This window comes from Aplidium turbinatum, chromosome 16, assembly GCF_918807975.1.
Source record: "Aplidium turbinatum chromosome 16, kaAplTurb1.1, whole genome shotgun sequence".
In the NCBI taxonomy this organism is placed as follows: domain Eukaryota; kingdom Metazoa; phylum Chordata; class Ascidiacea; order Aplousobranchia; family Polyclinidae; genus Aplidium; species Aplidium turbinatum.
In genome coordinates, this window is record NC_137487.1 from 22,178,460 (window position 1) to 22,200,691 (window position 22,232).

A 22,232-nucleotide genomic window follows, 5' to 3' on the forward strand; every position below is an offset into this window, starting at 1 on the left:
TTTTTTGATTTGAATGATTCTGATTAGTCAAAATTTTTGATGACGTGATTGGCTGGCAACGCCGCATCCAAGGTCTACTGTTTTGCGTGCAAACACAAGGAACAAATCGCGTAGGCTACCGAAACAGCAAACAATTTTGTGCTAAGGGAGTTTTTACGCCCTTAAAATGGTGGCTTCTTGTATGGCTCCCGGTTGTACTACCTGGGGAATCGTCAAATGGGGTATCCTTTCATCGTTTACCCTTGAATAATGACGACAAGCTGAAGAAATGGATCTCGGCGATGAAACTCAAAGACCCACCTGTAAACAAGCACTGCCGTGTGTGCAGCGATCATTTTCTGGCCAGCGATTACCAACGTGATCTACAGGCAGAGCTACAAGGCACCAAGTCCAGACACCTGCTCATCCCTGAAGCTGTTCCTTCTGTCTTTGATTTTTCAAGATATGTGAACGCCACTGTCAATGCAGTAGCCACAAAACTCGATCGACCTAGGTACAGGTCTGTGAGTACGATCGGGCGTTTGGATCGAATAGAAAAGCGAGAAAACAACAAGACTTTGAAACAGTTTTAGTTTTGGCTAACACAGAGTCATTCTCCTGGCAACATTCGCTTTCGATTATTGTCGGCATGATGGCATAATTACCACACATAGGCCTACACCAATGCAAATTTTCCATCCGCTTGCTGTAGGCTACTAAACGTTTTCAGTAGGTACATAACGTTTTAATTCCAAAAAAAGAATATAGCCTAGCTAAAATTTCATGTCTCAAACGTAAGCTTTAGGTGCATACAAACCAAGATATTTTATCAGCACGTATTTCCACGTCATAATTTTGATATAAACTGGCAAAACGGGCTTTGTAATGGAAAAGCGTCACGTAGAGGAGGGGGGTTGACAAAAACGTTACGTTGGCGTCACATGGGGGAGGGGGGGTCAAAAAATCGGAAAAACAGCATTACGTAATATTTGAACGCTCCCTTTGAACAAAAGGTTTCAAGTGCAATTGCACGATAATTTTTACTGCACTTTATCTGAAAAAGCATGTTTCAATCTATAAATACCAACGTCGCCGTTACATTTTAAGGTTATGTTTATCTCAATAAAAATTATCAAAACCATGGTTTTCCACGCGCTTGTATTTTTGGCCACGTTGCTGCAATGGCGGATTGTATTGCACAACACACGGGATTATGACGTCAGTTCGAGACAGACCTCCAAGCGACAATTGCTTTTACTAGTCCTTTCGTTATTTGATGCCAAGCCTATCTCGGCTAGTTTGGTCTCCACTCAGTTCGCCTTGAACTGACGTCATATCATCAGATGACGTTGATGAGTTTGCCACTTCCAGGTAGTGTGAGAGAGAAGCGCTAAAGAGCATAAGAAAAAGGTCGGTTTCTTAGCTGTGGGCCTCAATTGTAAGGAAGTGAGTTTTTCAACCGGTACCGGATGTCTTGGTAATGGACTGTAGCTAATGTTAATTCGATTGTGCAGTTGCACTTCAATGGCTCAAACACTTTGCCCTAAAATGCTACTTTCAAATAATATTGCAAATGAGTATATAACACACGTGTTGTGTTTCTGCTGTTTGGCAAACGTAAATTTACTACGGCAGTTCAAAAAGACTTATGATATTAACACTAACTTATATATTTAAGGCGAAAATGATCACTGACAATTCACTGCATGTGCCAAACCTTAAGATTCGTTACTCGGCGACGGTAGTCAGGTCGAGTGGGATGACGCTACTCTGAGGCGCTATCAGCGGTGAAGTGACAACGTCATCAGTGCGAGACGAGTTATTATTATTGAGTTGACGAGAAGCTTGGGCCGTCTCGACATTAGAGTCGTTGCTTTCGGAGATACTTTCTAAGGGAACGATAAAGTCTCCAGTCTCTAGCTGTTTCGAGTAAAGATCAGCTAAATAGCTCCGATGGTCTTTATGAGGAGACAGCTGATCCTCCAAGATGGCGCCAATCAAATCTCGATCTCCCTGGAAAGTTAAATAGTAGACAATTCTGTTTGTGAAAGCAAATAGTTTCCCACACGTACACAAAGCGAAACCGCCCAAGATTCAGTCGTTACCGCGTGTCTACTAACCTCTCTAATGAAGTTGAGGGCTACCAGCTCTGAGGCGAGGCTGTCTGGGGTGTCATTTGGTGTGGTGTCGCATCTGAGCTGACGATTGACCAACTGTCCGGCCCTGTCTTCAAATCGAATTTGGATGATTACCTGTCACAAAACTACCAATAATCACATGTCTATTGACTGATAATGATCACCTGTCAAACGACGGAATGATCACCTGTCCACTGGTGGAAGATGATCAGTGATCACCAGGCAACTGGTGGAAGATGATCACCTGTCAATCGGTGGAAGATGATCACCTGTCCACTGGTGGAAGATGATCACCTACCAACTGATGGAAGATGATCACCTATCCACTGGTGGAAGATGATCACCTGTCCAGTGGTGGAAGATGATCACCTATCCACTGATGGAAGATGATCACCTGTCCACTGGTGGAAGATGATCACTTGCCCACTGATGGAAGATGATCACCTATCCACTGGAGGAAGATGATCACCTATCCACTGATGAAAAATGATCACCCGTAACTGGTAGAATATGATCACCCGTCAAGTAATGGAAGATCTACAGTATACGATTATCGCTGAAACTTTGATACATTTAATAAGTACAAGATTTTCTCACGTGACTTCCTACGTCAACTTCATCTTCTATGGGTAAGTAGCAACATTGGGCGTGAACTATCTTTCGGGTTTCTGGGGGAATTTTTTGCTGACTCTGAGGCATTCCGGGTCGTTGACCTTTTTCGTTCTGATCGTCGGACTCGCATGGAGATTGGGGGCGGGTCTGGGATCGGGGGGGCTTTGGAAGAGCAAGTGACGTGAGTGGGTATATGCCATTTCTAAAAATAGCAAGATTCGAATAAAAAAACAAATTCGCATGATTATTTCATGTAGACAACAATCTAGAACGGTTATTTCATGCAGACACCAAGAATAGTTATTTTATGTAGATCAATCTAGAATGGTTCACTAATTTAGAATGGTTATTTCATGTAGACGCCAATCTAAAATAGTTATTTCATGTAAACACCAATCTAGAATGACTATTTCCTGTGGACACCAATCTAGAATGTTATTTCATGCAGGCACCAATCTAGAATGGTAATGTCATGCAGACACCAAGAATAGTTATTTCATGCAGATACAAATCTAGAATGGTTCATGTAGACACTAATTTAGAATGGTTATTTTATGTAGACGCCAATCTAGAATGGTTAGTGGTTACCGTATTTCATGTAAACACCAATCTAGAATGGCTATTTCCTGTGGACTATTTCATGCAGACACCAATCTAGAATGGTAATGTCATGCAGACACCAAGAATAGTTATTTCATGCAGATACAAATCTAGAATGGTTCATGTAGACACTAATTTAGAATGGTTATTTTATGTAGACGCCAATCTAGAATGGTTATTTCATGTCAACACCAATCTAGAATGATTATTTCATGTCAACACCAATCTAGAATGGTTATGCCATGTCAACACCAATCTAGAATGGTTATGCCATGTCAACACCAATCTAGAATGGTTATTGGTTATGCCATGTCAACACCAATCTAGAATGGTTATTTCATGTCAACACCAATCTAGAATGGTTATGCCACGTACACAGTACACACCAATCCGGGGTGGTTTTATCGAATAGTAACTGAAGTGGGATGGTTATGATAAGTAATTATGTGCGCCCTTCGTTTTCGAAGATGGTCAGATCCAGAAGCATGACTGGCGTGTGATTCTGTTTTAAGTAAGGAATGGCTGCGCAGGACTCCAACCTCACTCTCTCGTCTCAGAATCCAACGGCAAGACATGGTCATGACGATTTGGTGAAACATGAGATGCAGCAGGATAACTATGACGTCATTCTTGTCACGTCTGTTGAACTAAATCAATGATGAGATTCTTCCGCACAGTTTGCCACACACCCAGGTTTCGAACAAGATGACAAGCCTAACAATAGTGCCATTTGACCAATAAATGGGGCCATGTTCCTGCTACGGGCCAGAGCAGACCTAGAAGTAATGGAAAACTAAGAGGCAACTCCATATTCTCCATAACTCCAGAGTTTCTACACCAGAAGCATTCTAAAACGTAAACCCAAGCACCAACTCTACGTGTGATGTTGAATCAGGAAACAACATACAGTACCTGACGTCTTCAAGAAATTTCTCTACATCAAAAGATAGCATATCCCCTTCAGTGAGATCTTTCCCGGAGACGCTGGCCAGGACATTTTCTTTACTTTTTTCTTTCTGTTTGTAGAAATCTAGCTGAGTTTCCGGGAGAATTTCTGAAACAAAAAGTGTTTATTGTAAGATGAAGTAACATCTGTTCACACTTAAAGTGTTTCCATTTGTAAACTAGTTGTCGCTGACGACATAATACAATTTTGATGTACTTTCCATATATATGACTTGATGTTGTAAGAGGTCACTGCCAGACTTAGACAACTAGATAATTCTAGTTGTCTAATTCGATGAATTAGAGCAAAACGTTACTAATTCTAATCTAATTTGGTAAAAACTTGTTTACTCTAATTCTAGTTATAATCTAATATCCAGTTTTGCTAAAAATTCTAGCTTTTCCTACAGTATAATCATTCGCTCTCTCTGCTTGCAGCAGATTGCGCATCGACATGAGTTACTTGACAGGGTTCCATGTGATTTTATGAGCCGTACTGCTTCCATGCTGGCTCAAGGCAGATTGGAAGAGGGTGATATGTCACCAGATTATTACCCAATTTATCCTACTGCGTTATGCAAGGAAGAACACAATCGGTATCCTTTTTAAAGTATTTGGTATGACCCGACCTGGAATCGAACCCAGGGCTACCAGCACCAGAGCCGAAGGCGATAACCACTGAGCCACGGGTGCTGGTTCCTACAGTGTTTTTCAGCAAATGAAAGGAAACCTCATGCAAGAAAAATGCAATAAAACGATCAAGATCAAAGTGTCATATTGTCATTCCATTGCTTAAGTAACGAAGTCATTAAACACTCGATAACTCATCAATTCACGTACATCACAATGTCTATTATGACGTAAGTGGTTTTGATGCAGTGATGGGGGAACGACACTTTGATCTAGAGTTGCCCATGAGTTGTCATATTAGCGTTTTTATCCAAATAGAAAAAGATACAGTATGTGACGACAAACTAATTCTAATCTAGTTTAAATTCTACTCGTTAGCGAACACTTAGCTAGCTCTAATTTTAAGTTTAGTCTAATTTGTAAAAACTAGAATAGCTGTAATTCTAATCTAATTTCAAAAAGTTAAAAAATTTATAGTTGTCCAAGTCTGGTCACTGCTAACATTAACCTTGATTTTTCACAAACGCGTGAGCAGAGAGAAGCTTAAGAGATGGAACTTCAAACAAGACAGGATGTAGAAGCAGTTCTCGGGCTGATGGTCGTTCGTTGGAGTTCTTCGAAATGCACAATCTGCAAATACAAGGATTTTTAAAACATTGCAAGGCAAAAATCAACCAGTGAACACAACCCTTGACAATGCTACGCCAGTCAACACATCACAAAATTTTCAAACGGTACATATGTGCACTCCTATATAGACTTGGGCAACTAGATAATTCTAGTTGTTTAATTCGATAAACTAGAGCGAAATGTCGGTAATTCTAATTTAATCGGTAAAAACTTGTTTGCTCTAATTGTAGTACTTATCCAATCTCCAGTTTTGCTAAAAAATTTAGTTTGTTCAACAGCATTTACACTATGTAACACAATTTTTATTTGGCTACATTTTTTAATGCCTCTTTATGCATGTTTGGGTGCTGAATTCAAAAACCCAGTTATTTTTTTCGTACCATTGTTACTTTTGAGATATTCAATTTTTTTTTGTTTTATCTGATGTAGCTGTAGGTCGCAAATTGTGTTATAGGCTACTCTTGCAGTTGATTTCAACTTGACATCAAGGTCCCGTTTGGTTTATTGAACACAAAATCCAGTTAAAGTTCATAAAGAAGGCTTGAAGATAAACGTAATATAGTGTTGCAAACAGTAAGTGTCATTCAAAAATTTACTTTTGAGTGATCTTTTCTTTTATGACCGCCCCTATCTGGCTTTACAAAGACCAAAGGTAGTCTCACAGCATTGCATTGTCTCAGTGGCCTTTATATTGTTTTTACATTGGCTCAATATCTTGGTGAAATCTCTCACCATGCTCCTCACTGAAGTCACCAAGATTTTCTTAAAAAACATTCAGATGAGGACATAACAAATAGTTCTTTAGACATGAGACAACTCATGTTGTGGTAACATTTGATTAGTTTTTCCACCAACTGCTTGTAATTTCGGTCCTTTTTATTTATCAGAACTCCATCAACCACAGTTCAAGATACTTGCCACTCTTCCGTTCTTTCAAGTTTTAGCATTGTGCTTATCTGGGAACCCACAAATATTCCTCTTTTTGTTTTGCCAACCGATAGTCTGGGAAACATTGAGCCGATTTCTTGAAACAATTGTCCTTGAAAATCTAAAGCTTTCACAACTGTTTTACCAGACCTCAGTTGAAATGAAGTGATTGCAGTAAATGTTTTCCCCGCTTAGAAGAGACTCCTTAGTAACGTACATTTCTGGAGTTAGTTTTTCCTTTGTCGGCCAATGAACTTTCTCATAGTGCTCACCGTCAGCTCTACTACTCCACAAGCACAAAAATGCAAGAGCCACCAAAGTCACCACAAACATATCACTTAAACTGAGCGTAACTGATGTTAAAGAGCAGTTGCTTGACGTTTTCACAATCTTCTTTCATCAGTATTGCATAAGCAAATGAAACTGACGGATGTATAACTGTATGTTGCCAAGTTGTGAAGTGTCACGGTTTCTTTCTATCTCTTACCAGGAAAGAGACTTGCAAAGGTTCAATGACGTAGTTCAATGGGATATTACCGAAAGGCAGTCAATTAAATGTCGAATATTTCTACTGGTGAAATGATAATGAAAATTCTTGAAGGACTTTAACGAACGGCTTCTCAAATAACTCTAATTTCGAACACAATTTATATCTGCACCAATTCTCATCTACTTGTATTCAATTACTTCGACTCTCAATCAACAATAATCTCTGCACTTATTACCAATCCACAACTCATAATAATAATTCATCAATAATGATTACGCAAATTACACCACTGTATTTATAGAAGGTTGTTCGGTCTAGTAACTTCGAGAAGGTTACATAATGTTACATCATAAGGACTCATTGTTCTGTCGAGTTGCACTAAACGAAAACGAGCAAGTTTAAAGAAGCTTCCAGATTGTCACGTAGGGTAGAAGGTTCTAGAAAGTACGTTACATAATAAAGATTTCGCAATCACAGATCTACTGATAAACATCTTTATGAAGTCATGACAAACGACATTTGACAATTGTGAAAAACAAAAGAACATTCCAGGTTTGTTTTGAATGAATGTTCTGGAAATACATTACATAATAAAGACTTCGCAATCAGAGGTCACTACAGGTCAGTAACCGATAATAACACATCGCTTAACCGTATCTGTTACTGGCGTAGACCTTATGGTCTCGCCCTCTGCTAATTCAGCAATTTCACATAGAAGCAGTGACATTAAAAACCTGAGATTTCTTGACTTTTACTTTTTTTCTTGCTCCAAATTTTAATCCCGATTATGTTGGTATCGGATAATTGTGAAGTTCACAATAAACCTTTTGTCACAGGCAGTTATGAAATGCAAGAAACTTGCTGATATTCAATAGCTATGATTGACAGTTTACTATTAGCATGCGGTTTCCTTTTGTGTTAACGCGACGGCGCTAAAATTCCAGGCAGCAAAATCCGTCATTTTACATTGATTCAACGTCGATTTTGCTGTCTGGGTAGGGAGTCGGTCTCTGACGCAATATGAGTCATTCTTTGCTGGCAGACAATAATTAGGAAGGTAATTCGTTATTTGGGCAAATTGCTTTGTAGTGCAAAAAGTGCATGTAATACTGTTTGCACAGAAACGGAAAAACAAAATTGATGAAATTCTGTGTTCAATGCAAGAAGACTTTCAAAATGAAATGTCAACTGAAAAATTTGATCAAAAAATGGCGAAAATAGGTCTAAAACCGAGTCTTTATCACCTTTTAATTAATTAAACTACCATTCAACGCTTTATAGGCAGAGAAAACTTTTTCTTGAACCATAGAAAATTTCATTATCAGATCACCGCTTCAATGCGTGATGGAAATCTACAGATAAATCTGCATCAAGCATTGCAGAGTGCAAAAAACAGTGTTGCAGAACGCGTTTTCGAATATTAAATTCTCATCAGTGCAACTACGTTTATGAACGCAATAACAACGGTTAAATTTAAACTCAAGATTTCCATCACGCATTGAAGCGGTGATCTGATAATGAAATTTTCTACGGTTCGAGGAAAAGTTTTCTCTGCCTATAAAGCGTTGAATGGTAGTTTAATTAATTATTTCTGAAAGTTCCTTGGTTTCATATTATCTGAATTATCACCTTTTCTACCTAAAATACACAATCACGAATATATTTTGCGAAATAAATTGATTGTAGTAATAGATAAGGCTTTTGACCAACGACATACTTTTTTCCGGTGTTATTTGATATAAGCCGACGAACTAATTAGCAATAAGAGAGATGTAGACCTGATGATCTCGGCCAGTAACTCTTGCCGCCAAAAGGAAGCAGTGACAGATACGGTTAAGGATCCCACAATCAAAACAGCACTTTTGGTCAAGGTACAAAGCAGCCCGTCGCGAGACCTCGCACATTGATTGTGACATGAAGTAACACTGCTTTGTGACTTTTGGTAGAAGTGTAACGCCACTGAGTAAGATCATGATCTATTCCAAGTGCCAATCTCTGGGAGGGCAATGGTGCCCTTTTAAGGTCATGTAAGCTACTGCACATTTTGAAATACGATATGACAATTTCAGCAATTAGCTTTTAGCCTAATTATAATCTTTCATTTCTGCCTCAAAATAATATTCACCACACAAAATTCTGTATCACAGTAGGTAATCAGCCTACATCATCCCAACATAGCATGATTCCTCCCGTGCCATTATTCTTTGTATACCGGACACTTGTAGGCTATCATTACTCGATGATTAGCTGATGGATGAGCATTATTGCTAGGCTCGATTTTAAAACTTAAAAAAAAATTGGCCTTTCAGCAACAAAAGTGGCCTTTTTTTATAATCCTGCCCCCCAGTCAAAAACCGTTCCGGCGCCCCTGGTAAGCAGTGCCCTGAAGTCATCACCAAGCAGATTCCACTCATTTGGCCTGAACGTTAATAACTCTGCTTCAGATTTTTTTAAATTCAGATCACGTATTAATTCATACAATTCTTTTGAACTGGAAAATGAGGTTCTGAGATTGTTGGTGCATATTCCGCATCAGTGTCTGTAGTTTTGCTGGTTGCTGAGTCTTCACTGAAGTATATTAATTTTCTATCTAAAATAATGAAGAATAAGTACACAGCATATAAGAAATTGAATCCAGTCTCAGAGCATATAAATCACTGTTAGTGATGCAGAGAAAAAACTAACATTTGATGGTGGGTTTGGAACTGGTCAGGCTGAACTGTGAGGAACAATTACAATGAATGAGCGTTTACTTGGATGTGTCACTGCTCTTCTTCCGCTGATTTTGCGATACTTTGATATGTTTTATTATCCAAAATCATCTTCCCTCGTGTTGTCGCTATATGTCAGGGCATCCGTTGGTTAGCCACTGCCTGGTGTCGTCATCGATAGAAACTAGGCCTTTCATACCATGAGGTGGTCTGTATAGCCGGCAATCCTAGATAATGTGGGCTGGCGTATGCATTTCACCACACTCACAACAAGCAGCACTTTCTGCCAAGCCCCAGCGCAACATGTCTGCACCATAGCGTCCAACACCAGTGAGCAAACGGTTACGCCTTGATGAGGCAAGTCTAGAGAGGCCATGGCCCAGCTGGTTCTCGGACGGGGATCTGAATACTTGGCCAAGTGGAGATGTGCTGCTTGACCATTGTTCACACCACGTCGCGTGGCACCACTGTTTGCTAGGGCTTCCACCAGAGGCTGACAGAAGGCCTTGTGCAGCGCATACAAATGGCTTTCTTGATTTTAGCCGCTGCTTTGTTGGATATCTCAGCGTGGTTGCGTGTAGCAGATGGCCCGGGTTTAGGGCTTTACGGCTCAGGGAAAGAACAGCACGTTGGCGCCGTAGTGCAGCTGGTTCAATGTTTGCAAGGACAGGCAAGCAGTCAGTTGGAGTTGGACGGAGGCAACCTGTGACAGTTCGCAGGCAGTTGTTGATTGGCACATCGACAAGGTCAGTATGGGCGCTTCTGCACCAAGTAGCAGCACAGTATTCAGCAGGGGCGTAGACTAAGGCTAAACCACTTGTTCTCAGCACAGAGGGGCTAGCACCCCACCTTGCACCATCAAGACGTTTTAACAGAGCAGAGCGAGATGTCACTTTTCCGCGTAAGTGTTTTAGGTGTTTGCGGTATGTAAGAGACCGATCAAGTCGAACCTCAAGGTATGTGGGATTGTGGGTGTGGCTTCAAAAGAAAGTTTGAATGGCACGCAACAATAGGGAGATGGGGCGATAGCTCTTTGGGTCAGTTACCGGTTTGTTTGGTTTTGGTACTGAAACAATCAATGCTTTCCGCCAGAGTTTAGGGATCTTTAGGGTTCGCATGCAATGAGAATAAAAATTTCATAGCCAATTAATTGTTTCCTTTCCTAAGTTTTGTATGAATTCGGGGTGAATCAGGTCTGGATCTGAAGCCTTCCCTGCTTTCAGTAACTTTATGGCTTCAGTCATTTCTTCGATCGAAAAGTCTTCACTCTTCAGTTAGTTCGTTGTTATGCGTGTCATCCTTCCACATTTCTGATGTGAGGCTTGAGATTCTACGTTGAAATTTGCGGTTTATATTTTGTTGGTGTCGAAAATCCAAAATCATCGTGGTGATTTACGGGTCTCCCAAACTCACGGAACTGCAAATGACTTAACTTTTCCAAAACCCACTCAATCAACAATCATCCTTGAAGGTGAGATTGACAGCTGCCACAAAGTCCATGTGGTGCTCATGACTAATCTTGATTATTAATGTCCATCCCCAAATATAGTCTAGATTCTGTCCAAAACATTATAATGATGATGCTGAAAGACAGACACAGATCATAGCAACCATAACCGCATAAAAAACCTGCAGTTTACGGTCACAAAAAACGGAAATCATCGTATTTTAAAAACGATCGATCATAGAAAAAAACTGACAGCATTTTTGGAATTAGCGGTTGAAAATCATACAGATACACTTAAAAAATGGAGCCAAACCATTTTTTTTTTTTTGAAATCTGTTACGTAGTGTCATTGGCAAATGGAATGTTACTGCGCTCTTATCATCATTATACAAAGAAAATGCAATAAAACCATCAAGATCGAAATGTCATTGCATCCCTTGAGCAGCAAAGTCATGAAAAATTCGGTTAATTCATCAATTCACTGACGTTACAATTAGGGTGGAGTGAAAAAAATAAAAATCACTAATTCAAAAAACGTCCCCTCTCAATAGTTGCCTTTGGTCCCAAAAATAAGTTTAAAAGTGGTTTTGGGATGTTGCCTTGAATACTCAGGTGACAACCTTGACGCAAAGGTCATGCGGGGGTCAAATCCCATAAAAATGCCATAACTCTGTGAGCGGTGATGTTAGAGAGCTAATTTTGATGCCAAAAGAAGCAGAATGTGCACTTTCCTATCTGTCCCAAAAGAAGTTTTTTTCGAAATTTTGCTAGAAATATGGTTATTTTCACAAAATGTAATTTTCAGGTCAAATATGAATAACATATAGCATTATGCACAGTTAACATCACCATAATGAGTATGATATATCTCTAACCAATGAAACACACATTTGAGTGGTTTTAGAGCAAGCACAAGCACAGGATGGTAACAACAAACAAATATAAAATTGGGTTTCATAATATTACAATAGCCTAGACGACAGACATTAAATGCCAGTTTTATGCAGGGGGGAATGGTATGGGCAGGAAGACCTAAGATTGAAATTGCTTTTTGCTTTTGTATTGCTTCATCAGTTTTCGTGACCGAATCTTTAGCCTGATCAGACTGTCACGTCTGTTGAAACCAGCTATTACTGATGAAGCTTCGGTTACAAGCTTTATGTGGCGCTCCACAGCTTAATTGTGGCATGGGTGGCGAATAATGAGCTTTTCTTCTCTGATTTTTTCGATGTTGTAGTTACTCAGGTGTGGAATTGCTGGTGGTTCGTTGGTTTGGTCAGAATTTAAGTTCACAAGTTTGTAGTAAGATTTAGCATGATTGAATTTTTTCACATGGACAGAAGCTACGGATTCTTCCCCATCGGATGGCTCGTTTTGGACTGGTGCTGCTTCGCTTTCAGGCACTTCATTTTCGATTGAAAATTGTTCGATGACTCCCCTCAAACTAAGGATTTTGTTAACAGCTAAATGACGAAAATTATGGGTACAGAATCTGTATGGTCGTAATGTTGGGCACTGTTGATGAAGATCTCAAGCTTCTCGAAGTTGGAGGACTTTCCCATGCAAAGTGGCTGACCTTGGCCTGTCGCATACCCCGTTTCTATGTTTCTATACAACAACCAACCACAACATTGACAACAATCGCAGAATTTTGCATTAGAGTTTACTTTCCGGCATAGTTTGAAATCAAGCACTACCACACGATCACAGATGGACCGAAAAACTTCTTCAATATGCTACAAAGAGTCGTCAAATTTCCGAACAATAAAGTCAAGAAGATTGCACTGGATGTCCTTACGCGAAATGCATTCTTTGCGCAACAAGAAAACATTTTCTTGGGGATGTTGGCAGATGAAACAGTTCGTCATTTAGCTGTGAACAAAATCCTTAGTTTGAGAGGGGTCATTGAACAATTTTCAATCGAAAATGAAGTGCCTGAAAGCGAAGCAGCACCAGTCCAAAACGAGCCATCCGATGGGGAAGAATCCGTAGCTTCTGTCCATGTGAAAAAATTCAATGTTCCAGCAATCAACGTTCATGCTAAATCTTACTACAAACTTGTGAACTTAAATTCTGACCAAACCAACAAACCACCAGCAATTCCACACCTGAGTAACTGCGACATCGAAAAAACCAGAGAAGAAAAGCTCATTATGCGCCACCCATACCACAATTAAGCTGTGGAGCGCCACATAAAGCTTGTAACCGAAGCTTCATCAGCAGTAGCTGGCTTCAACAGACGTGACGGTCTGATCAGGCTAAAGATTCGGTCACGAAAACTGATGAAGCAATACAATACCAAAAAGCAATTTCAATCTTAGGTCTTCCTGCCCATACCATTTCCTCCTGCATAAAACTGGGATTTAATGTCTGTCGTCTAGGCTATTGTAATATTATGAAACCCAATTTCATATTTGTTTGTTGTTACCATGCTGTGCTTGTGCTTGCTCTAAGACCACTCAAATGTGTGTTTCATTGGTTAGAGATATATCATACTCATTGTGCTGATTTCTTGTGGAGTGATTATGTTATGGTGGTGTTAAACTGTGCATAATGCTATGTGTTATTCATATTTGACCTGAAAATTACATTTTGTGAAAATAACCATATATCTAGCGAAATTTCGAAAAAAACTTCTTTTGGGACAGATAGGAAAGTGCACATTCTGCTTCTTATGGCATCAAAATTAGCTCTCTAACATCACCGCTCACAGAGTTATGGCATTTTTATGGGATTTGACCCCCGCATGACCTTTGCGTCAAAGTTGTCACCTGAGTATTCGAGGCAACTTCCCAAAACCACTTTTAAACTTAGTTTTGGGACCAAAGGCAACTATTGAGAGGGGACGTTTTTTGAATTAGTGATTTTTATTTTTTTCACTCCACCCTAGTTACAATGTATATTATGACGTAAGTGGTTTTGGCGCTGTGATGGTGGAATGACACTTTGAACCCGAGTTGCCACATTGGCGTTTTCATCCAACTAAAAAGAGAGGTCTGCTACTATTCGGTGAGTCCGATTCGGTGAGAGCCTTATTCGGTGATTTTTTTAAAAAAAATTTTGAAAATTATTGGGTACCGCAGCCTAATTATCATTGCCGCTTTTACATCGTTTTAACGTCGCTAAACGTTGAAATAAGACCTTAACCCCTAACCTTTAACCCTTAACCCCTAACCCCTATAACGGCAATGATAATTAGGCTAGGGTACCCAATAATTAAAAAAATAAATCACCGAATAGGTCTCTCACCGAAAAAGGCTCTCACCGAATAGGGAACTCACCGAACCGGACTCACCGAAACGGGCCATTCCGAAAAAGAGATATGTGACAACTGCATCCAACTTATTCTAATCTAGTTTAAATTCTACTCTAATTTGTAAAAGCCTAAATTACTCTAATTCTAATCTAATTTGGAAAGACTACAAAAATTCTAGTTGTCGAAGTTGCCTATCGATACAGCTAGCTGGGATATTGTTGCATCATAGTGACTTGCCGTATGAAGTTTTGTTGGAGTGGATCTTCTAATCTTGTAAGAGCTTCTTCTATGTCCTCCGTTGTAGTACGTTTGCTTTCGCCTACGAGATGGGTTTTCGGAAGCGCCATTTCTAATGCGCATATCCCGAACGAGTAGATATCCATTGCAGGTGTGATGGTACAACCGTGCGAGTCTGAAGAAATAGAGAATTGAAAGCAAATAAACATTTGTAATTTTGTCCTTTTAACTTTATAATAGAATACCACAGACAGATAATCGATAACAGCTTTATAAGATTGAATTGCATAATTCAAAAAATAAAATAGATATTTTCCTGACGAGGGCATAAAGTTTTGCCGAAAACGTTTGAAGTTATGTAGCTACTGTATTTTATATATTATTTTTTGAATTATGCAATTCAATCTTATAAAGCTGTTATCGATTATCTGTCTGTGGTATTCAAAAAGTATCTCTCTACCAAAGCTATAATAAAATAGAATGTATTGTATTGCGATACTGTGAGGCACTCTTACATGAAGAAATCGGATGGGAAACTATGCACATTAGTAGTGTCAGTACCTGTATATTCAGGGGAGTAGTAATGCATATTAGTAGCATCAGTACCTGTACATCCAGGGGCGTAGTAACGCATATTAGTAGCATCAGTACCTGTACATCCAGGGGCGTAGTAACGCATATTAGTAGCATCAGTACTTGTACATTCAGGGGGGGGGGGAGTAACGCATATTAGTAGCGTCAGTACCTGTACATCCAGGGGCGTAGTAACGCATATTAGTAGCGTTCGTACCTGTGTGCATTCAGGGGGAGGAGTAACGCATATTAGTAGCGTCAGTACCTGTACATTCAGGGGCGTAGTAACGCATATTAGTAGCGTCAGTACCTGTACATTCAGGGGGGAGTAACACATATTAGTAGCATCAGTACCTGTACATTCAGGGGCGTAGTAACGCATATTAGTAGCGTCAGTACCTGTACATTCAGGGGGGAGAGTAACGCATATTAGTAGCGTCAGTACCTGTACATTCAGGGGCGTAGTAACGCATATTAGTAGCGTCAGTACCTGTGCATTCAGGGGGGGAGTAACGCATATTAGTAGCGTTAGTACCTGTACATTCAGGAGCGTAGTAATGCATATTAGTAGCGTCAGTACCTGTGCATTCAGGGGCGTAATAATGCATATTAGTAGCGTCAGTACCTGTGCATTCAGGCGCGTAGTAATGCATATTCTTGTGTATTTCCAGATAAGTCTTCACATGGTTACGAATCGCGTCAGGGGCAACTGCAATAAACAGGTTAAATATACTTATAAGTTTCTTTACTTAAAATTGCAGATTTTGATAAAACTACAGCACATTCAGCACTACCATGTGGCAAACAAGCAGAACTTGATAAGCTCATTTGTAAAAATACAACAGAAAAGATTAAGAAAATACAACTCTGAGGTCATTGAAGAAATAATTCGACAAGGTCGTTGGTTGGAATCCGTTACAAAGAAGTTCAACTTGGGGAAAAACACATATGACCAGCGGTCCAGCATATGCTTTCACATCATAAAAGGAGATAAAATAGATTAGAAAGTTATCGTCCGATTAAACTACCTTCGATAGTCTGCAAGCTTCTCACCAGAGTAATTAATAACACAATTACTGAAAATTTAGACTATCAACACAAATCGACAACAAATGGACTAACAAATTAACAACTTGGGTATGGGTAACCTTGGAAAATGAAGTGGAGAGACGAAATTGATAAAGAATGTGAAACAACAAACAACTGGTACATAAAAACACACGATCGACTGAATTGGCAAGAAAAGTGGAAGGCCTTCGCACAGCAGTGGGCTACCACATGCTGTATATGATGATGATCTGGCAAACGATTATATGCAAGACATAATTAAAATCCAGTGTTGGTTGGTAGCAGGAAACATGCAAACATCACATCAAGATGAGCCATTGTCATAAATTATCGTGCACCGAAAAAGTATACTTCAGTCACAAAGTCAATGATGAAAGTAAATACCTGAACCAATCTTAAGCAGGCCATTATGTTGGATAAATATGGTGTCACAGGTAAGGTTACCGTGCACGATCGGAGGATCACAACTATGAAGGTAGCTTAAAGCCGACAGGATCTGTCTGCACCTGCCCAGAAAAAATTAAATTAATTAAAAAACGCAATATTGATATTTTAAAACATCGGACCCCAAAAGTTGTCTTTGTGCCACGTATGACAAATTATATGAGTTTGTCCGTGCTCTTTATAACCTGACCCTATTACATTCACCGAACGTAATCAACTGTTTTCCGTGCTGCAAATAAGTTCTAACGTCAATGAAAGTGAATAGTTCAGTAGGCCATAGCCCTAACAAGGGCTGTAGGCATTTCTCTCTAGAGCAGCTTAGTTCAAAATCATGAGAAAAGTCAAGGGCTACAATCGAGGGGGCTTTACCCTGCAATCGACAGTTTGCCTTCAAGTATCTTGCTAAGATACAGCCACATGCTCTAGAGCGGTGTCGAACCAAGGGTCTCACCACTCGGCTATGCAGCTGCTCGACAAATGAATAAGCTGCTGTCAATAACTTTATGTTTAGAGATAAAGGAGTTTTCTGTTACGTGTATACTGCATTGTTACGTAAATTCAAACCTACAACACTTTATAAGCCTTGCTACAACAACTACATCATCCGGTGTATTTGTATATACTGTACTTGTAGTGGCACGTGTTCACTGTTCATGTGAAACGGCTGACCTGCAGCATACCATTTATTTTAAAACACTATTCACATCTTGTAATATAGCATTCCTAATAAGATGCTCAGGCCATCACCATAACATTCTCAGCACGACTCTTATCATAACATTGTTAATATGAATCATTCACACGTCACCGTCTTACCATCTTTTCCAGGACTTTGTGCTCTTGTATTTCGGAACCTCCTTTGTTTTGTTGAGAAACTTTTTAACAGAACCCGAGCTCATGTACTCGGTTATAAAGATAACCTACGATTCAAGAAAACACAAGTTGAAGAATTACGACTGTTATAAGTTTTTGTCATTGTATGGATAGAGAACAATAGTTGTAGGCGAATGCACTTTTCTCGCATTGTGTGTAAAACATGTTTTAATCTTTTCTTTTGATAATTTATAGGTTTGAACAGACGAGGGTTAGCTATTGATGAACGCAAATGATGGAGAAAGAGGAACCTTCAATGCAGAAACAATGGACCACGTCATGATTCGAAATGATGTCCAAGCCTAGCCGGCAATAAATCACGGCATTTATACCTTAGACTCTAAGCCTTAGAGGGAAGATTTTTGCAATTATTACAGACATAGACATTGAATGAAGTAATTCAAACAGTGCAATAAACCTACACATACATAAAACACAGATCCTTTCAGCAAAACTCTATATGTCTAAAAAAACAAACGTAACTGCAGTTGTAGATGATACTAAATTATAACTGTACAATGTACATATAAGAGTTTGCACACCAAAAATGTGAGTACATCAACGGAAGATTGCTAAGTTGAAAAAGTGGGTAAATTTCAAACTGTTGATCTAAAATAACCGCTGTCTGTATATGACTCAGTATTTCCTAAATTCAGTTTGCTAACTGTTCATAACAAACCCACAAAAGTGATTGTTCATACACAGTATAATCGTACACTTTCTACTGCTATATAATATCATTCAAGCTCGCATAGTTCCATTTTCACAGCGTTTCAATAACTTGGCAACGTTGAAACTATATAAAAATGGCAACTTTGGTTTGCTAGTCCTGATGAAGATTGTTTCCATTAATGAAGTATAACTTGTAAGTAAGTTGTAACCTTTGAGAAACTGTTTTTCTCTTGTGCCATGAGACAATATAATTTGCATTGGTCGTTAAATATGTCAAGTAACTGTAATGAACATTTGAAAAACTCAATAAACATAAAAACAACAGATAGATGCATTTTTGAAAGTCGTATTTTAGACCAATCCTTTAGTAATTAGTTGCAATGTTATTGTTTCAGATTTGTTGTTATTGCGTTGAATAATAGTCGAAAATCGCCCAAAACAAAAAAGGTGTTTAAAAAAAAACATTAATTTTTTCGACTGAACCTACTTACACAGGTGCAGTGCATGCTATATGAGGTCGCCAACTTTAACATATCGTTGGCTGTGTATGTAGGCTACTGTACACCTGATACTCAGTTGGTTAAGCGCCTGACTTTGTGAACGAAGAAACGTCAGGATGCTGGTTCGAATCTTGGTGTTTGAGCTTGAGTAACACATTTGAAAGACAGCTCTTCATTCAACGGCACTAGTGGATCGAATAATTCACAGACAACACTTCAACCAAGCAGGAACTTCCTTCTGTCAAACTCGGTGACCTAATAGAATAGTCTAGTGAAAGCGTCTTTTGCTAGACTAATTCTACTTCGTATGTCTTTCTTGCCTCGTGTGTCCACTGTTATGAGATAGCCAAAATATTAGAAGGACGACAGTCAATTGTAGGCTACTGCATCCTCTTTGTGAAGTGCAACGTGGAGTTCAGAACAGTGTTGAGATAGCCATGCATTTTGTTTTCTTATCATTACTTTGGATTGTATATTTTGCGCTGATGTATGCAGTTTTGTTTTAGGTTGTGCACTAAAGTGTGTAATTGAAGTAACAAACTCAACGCAATCCTCTCAAAAGTTCTATTTTCAACAACTAATCAAAACCTGCTTGGAATTTTTGCTACATTGAGTAAGCTTAACCAGCAACTCAATGCTCAGCAGCATGAATGCACACTGCATAAACAACTCTACTTATCCTTATAGTATTATACCAAAAACAAAATGGCATAAGAAAAATTTCTTTATCTGGTTATGTTTACATGAAAATCCCTAACCCCTTTTCACCCATCAAACCAGGCTTTTAAAAAAAAATTCCTACAAACTTGCCGGGTTGGGTTTTATTGAAAACACCCAGAATCCCAGATTTTTAAAAACCATGCCATGTGAATAAAAATCCAGCTGTAGATAGAAAAACTTACTAGAAAATTGGTGGAATGCAAAGCACCTACCCTAGTCTTTTGAGGTTCTTTCTTGGGAGAATCAATCCAGTAGCGGTGAAACTTAACGATGTTGGCATGGTCTATCCTTGTGAGGTTATCAAATACTGTACGAATCTTCTCCTGGGCATAAAATTACACATTTATCAAGTTGCAATCTAAATTACCATTGAAGTGTGATAATTGAATGTCACGGCAAAACTCCTAGTTGCTCTTAAAAAAATTAAAATCTTTTTAGTGTTGCCAGATGATTTTCGGATTTCCGATTGTGTTAAAATCTAATGCATAATTCATAGTATAGTAGAAATACAGTACTGTTGTACAAAAATAGCCCAAACTCATCTAACCAAGACTATCAATTTCTACAAACAATTCTGACTTCTATCAAGCTGTAGTTGTAGTCAGCCTCCAGTCCAATTTGAAGCTCACAAGTTGGCATGGCCTGTGAATATAGGTTGCCATGCTCAATTTTATACCTCTTGTGCCTTGTAGCTCTTCCTCTCAGAAAATTGCACTTCATTCCATACAACCTCCATCCCTTCCTCAGAATCCATGGCTAAATATGCACAATCGATCCCTGGAACGTTGCGTTGCGACACCTAGCAGATGACATCTAGTGGATAATGATTTGCAAAGGTACTTATCGACCTTGAAATAAAAATTTAATTGACTTCCAATGATGTTCAGTTACTGATTTGTGCAAAACATTTTTTACTGACTTCCTCATTTCTCTTGAGCCATCTCCCGCATGGACTTTCTTCCAAAATCTCACTTTCTTCATCAGTCTCATGTTCTTCGCTATCATCAGCCTTTGTGGATTCATCCTGTTCAGACATCAATCCTAAGAACAAATACAAGGAGGGATGGAGAAAGTAAAAGAGCAAACAACTGATTGAAATGATAAACTTAAATAAAAATATCAGACATTCCAGACTCCAGGATTCCAGCAAGCATTAGCAAGGAAAAAATTAACATGATAGACCCAAGAAATTCAAAAATTTATGTAAATTATTTAAAAAAATATTTTAAACGTTGATTTGTTAGTTACCTGGATGAGTCTCCACAATGAATGCTTCTGATTGTAAGCAGTGAACACTCAGGTGCAAATACTAAAGTATATGTATATATTAAATGCTGAATAATCATCAAATAAGAAGTTACACAAACATGTTGCCGTACCTCAAGAAAACAAAGCTTGCCGGGTACAATGGATATGATTGAAGTTTTAAAAGAATAGAACATTTCCAGTACAGAAAGATTGTTATGCATTTGCCAAGTTTAAAAGACATGACTTTGAGAAGGATAATATTATATAGAAATGGCAATAAACATTTCTTTAAGGATTTCGTCTTAACTAGTAGGATACATGTACTATGGTTATGGACTGTTAAAACCGGAATGGCCTGTTTCGGCGAGTGCCCTATTCGGCGAGAGCCTTTTTCGGCGAGTTCCCTATTCGGCGATTTTTTGAAATGTTTTTTTAAAATTATCAGGTACCATAGCCTAATTATCATTGCCGTTTTAGGGTAACGGGTTGGAGTTAGGGGGTTAAGGGTTAGGGGGTATAGGATTAGGGGGTATAGGGTTAAGGGTTAGGGGGTTAAGGGTTAGGGGTTAAGGGGTTATTTGAAAGTTTAGCAACGTTAAAATGATGTAAAAGCGGCAATGATAATTAAAAAAAAATCAAAAGATCGCTGAATAGGGAACTTGCCGAAAAGGGCTCTCGCCGAATAGGGCACTCGCCGAATAGTAGCAGACCCGTTAAAACAACACAAGATGCTGCACAAGGTGGTTTAAAATAGTGAATATTGATGCTGTTGCTAGTGCTAATGAGCCAGCAACCAAAATGATGTTCAAGTACTTAGAATGTAAGGGACTGATTGAGGCACTATCATCATTGTCAGCCATTGTTGTTCCACTGCAGGCTGAAGGCCTTCCCCATATCTTTATAATTTTGTCTGTCTTTGCACGTTTGTTGAATTGGTAGAGTTCGTCTCGCCATCTTGTTTTCTGTTTCCCTCTTTTGCATTTATTGTCAAGCGGTATCTACTATCCAGTCAGTACTCAGTAGCTCTTCTTGTCCATCTGTTGTCAGTTGTTCGCATGATACGTCCTGCCCAATTCCACATTAAACTTTTTATTGTTCGAATGATATCTTTGATTTGTGTTTGTTGTCGTAACCATTTGGCTGGTTTCCTGTGTTTCCATGTAATGCCTAAGAATACTTTTTCATGTGATCTTTGCGCAGTGCGTAGTTTGAGTGTTAGTGCTTTCATTAAGTTCCATATTTCTGCTCCGTATGTCATTGTTGGGAGAATGCATTGATTATATACTTTTCTTTTCATTGAGATCGGTAATTTACTTTTAAATATTGAGCTCGCTCTTCCAAATGCCTGCCGACCAAGTGTAATTCTTCTTTTAATTTCTTCTTCTTTATCAGGTGATGTGGTTACTATTTGGCCAAGGTATGTGTATTTGTTTACGTTTTGGAGATTGGCTCCATCTAATACAATGTTTTGGTTTCCTTTGACATGGTGATTGAACATAACTTGTGTTTTAGTCAAATTCATTTTGAGACCG

At 39.0% G+C, this 22,232-nt stretch overlaps 1 protein-coding gene and 1 pseudogene across 2 annotated transcripts; both read right to left on the bottom strand.

Moving 5' to 3' along the window:
• Nucleotides 1-602: 602 nt before the first annotated feature.
• On the bottom strand, nucleotides 603-20,840 carry LOC145785416 (nuclear receptor-binding protein-like). 2 transcript variants are annotated; one of them, XR_014291164.1, is made up of 14 exons: nucleotides 20,701-20,840; nucleotides 20,372-20,493; nucleotides 20,129-20,251; nucleotides 19,665-19,775; nucleotides 17,504-17,607; nucleotides 16,628-16,749; nucleotides 15,801-15,884; nucleotides 14,603-14,777; nucleotides 5,413-5,534; nucleotides 4,242-4,383; nucleotides 2,715-2,931; nucleotides 2,100-2,231; nucleotides 1,290-1,992; nucleotides 603-1,242 (listed from the first exon to the last, which is right to left on the bottom strand). XR_014291164.1 is itself a non-coding variant. In XM_082597072.1 (13 exons), the coding sequence occupies exons 2-13, from the start codon at nucleotides 20,486-20,488 to the stop codon at nucleotides 1,708-1,710; spliced, it is 1,734 nt and encodes a 577-aa protein (XP_082453198.1). In that variant the 5' UTR covers nucleotides 20,489-20,493; nucleotides 20,701-20,840; the 3' UTR covers nucleotides 603-1,707. The 2 variants fall into 2 exon arrangements, 1 of the variants encoding a protein (XP_082453198.1); XM_082597072.1 differs by having other exon boundaries at nucleotides 603-1,992.
• LOC145785875 (uncharacterized) lies at nucleotides 6,232-11,199 on the bottom strand (annotated as a pseudogene).
• Nucleotides 20,841-22,232: the final 1,392 nt, after the last annotated feature.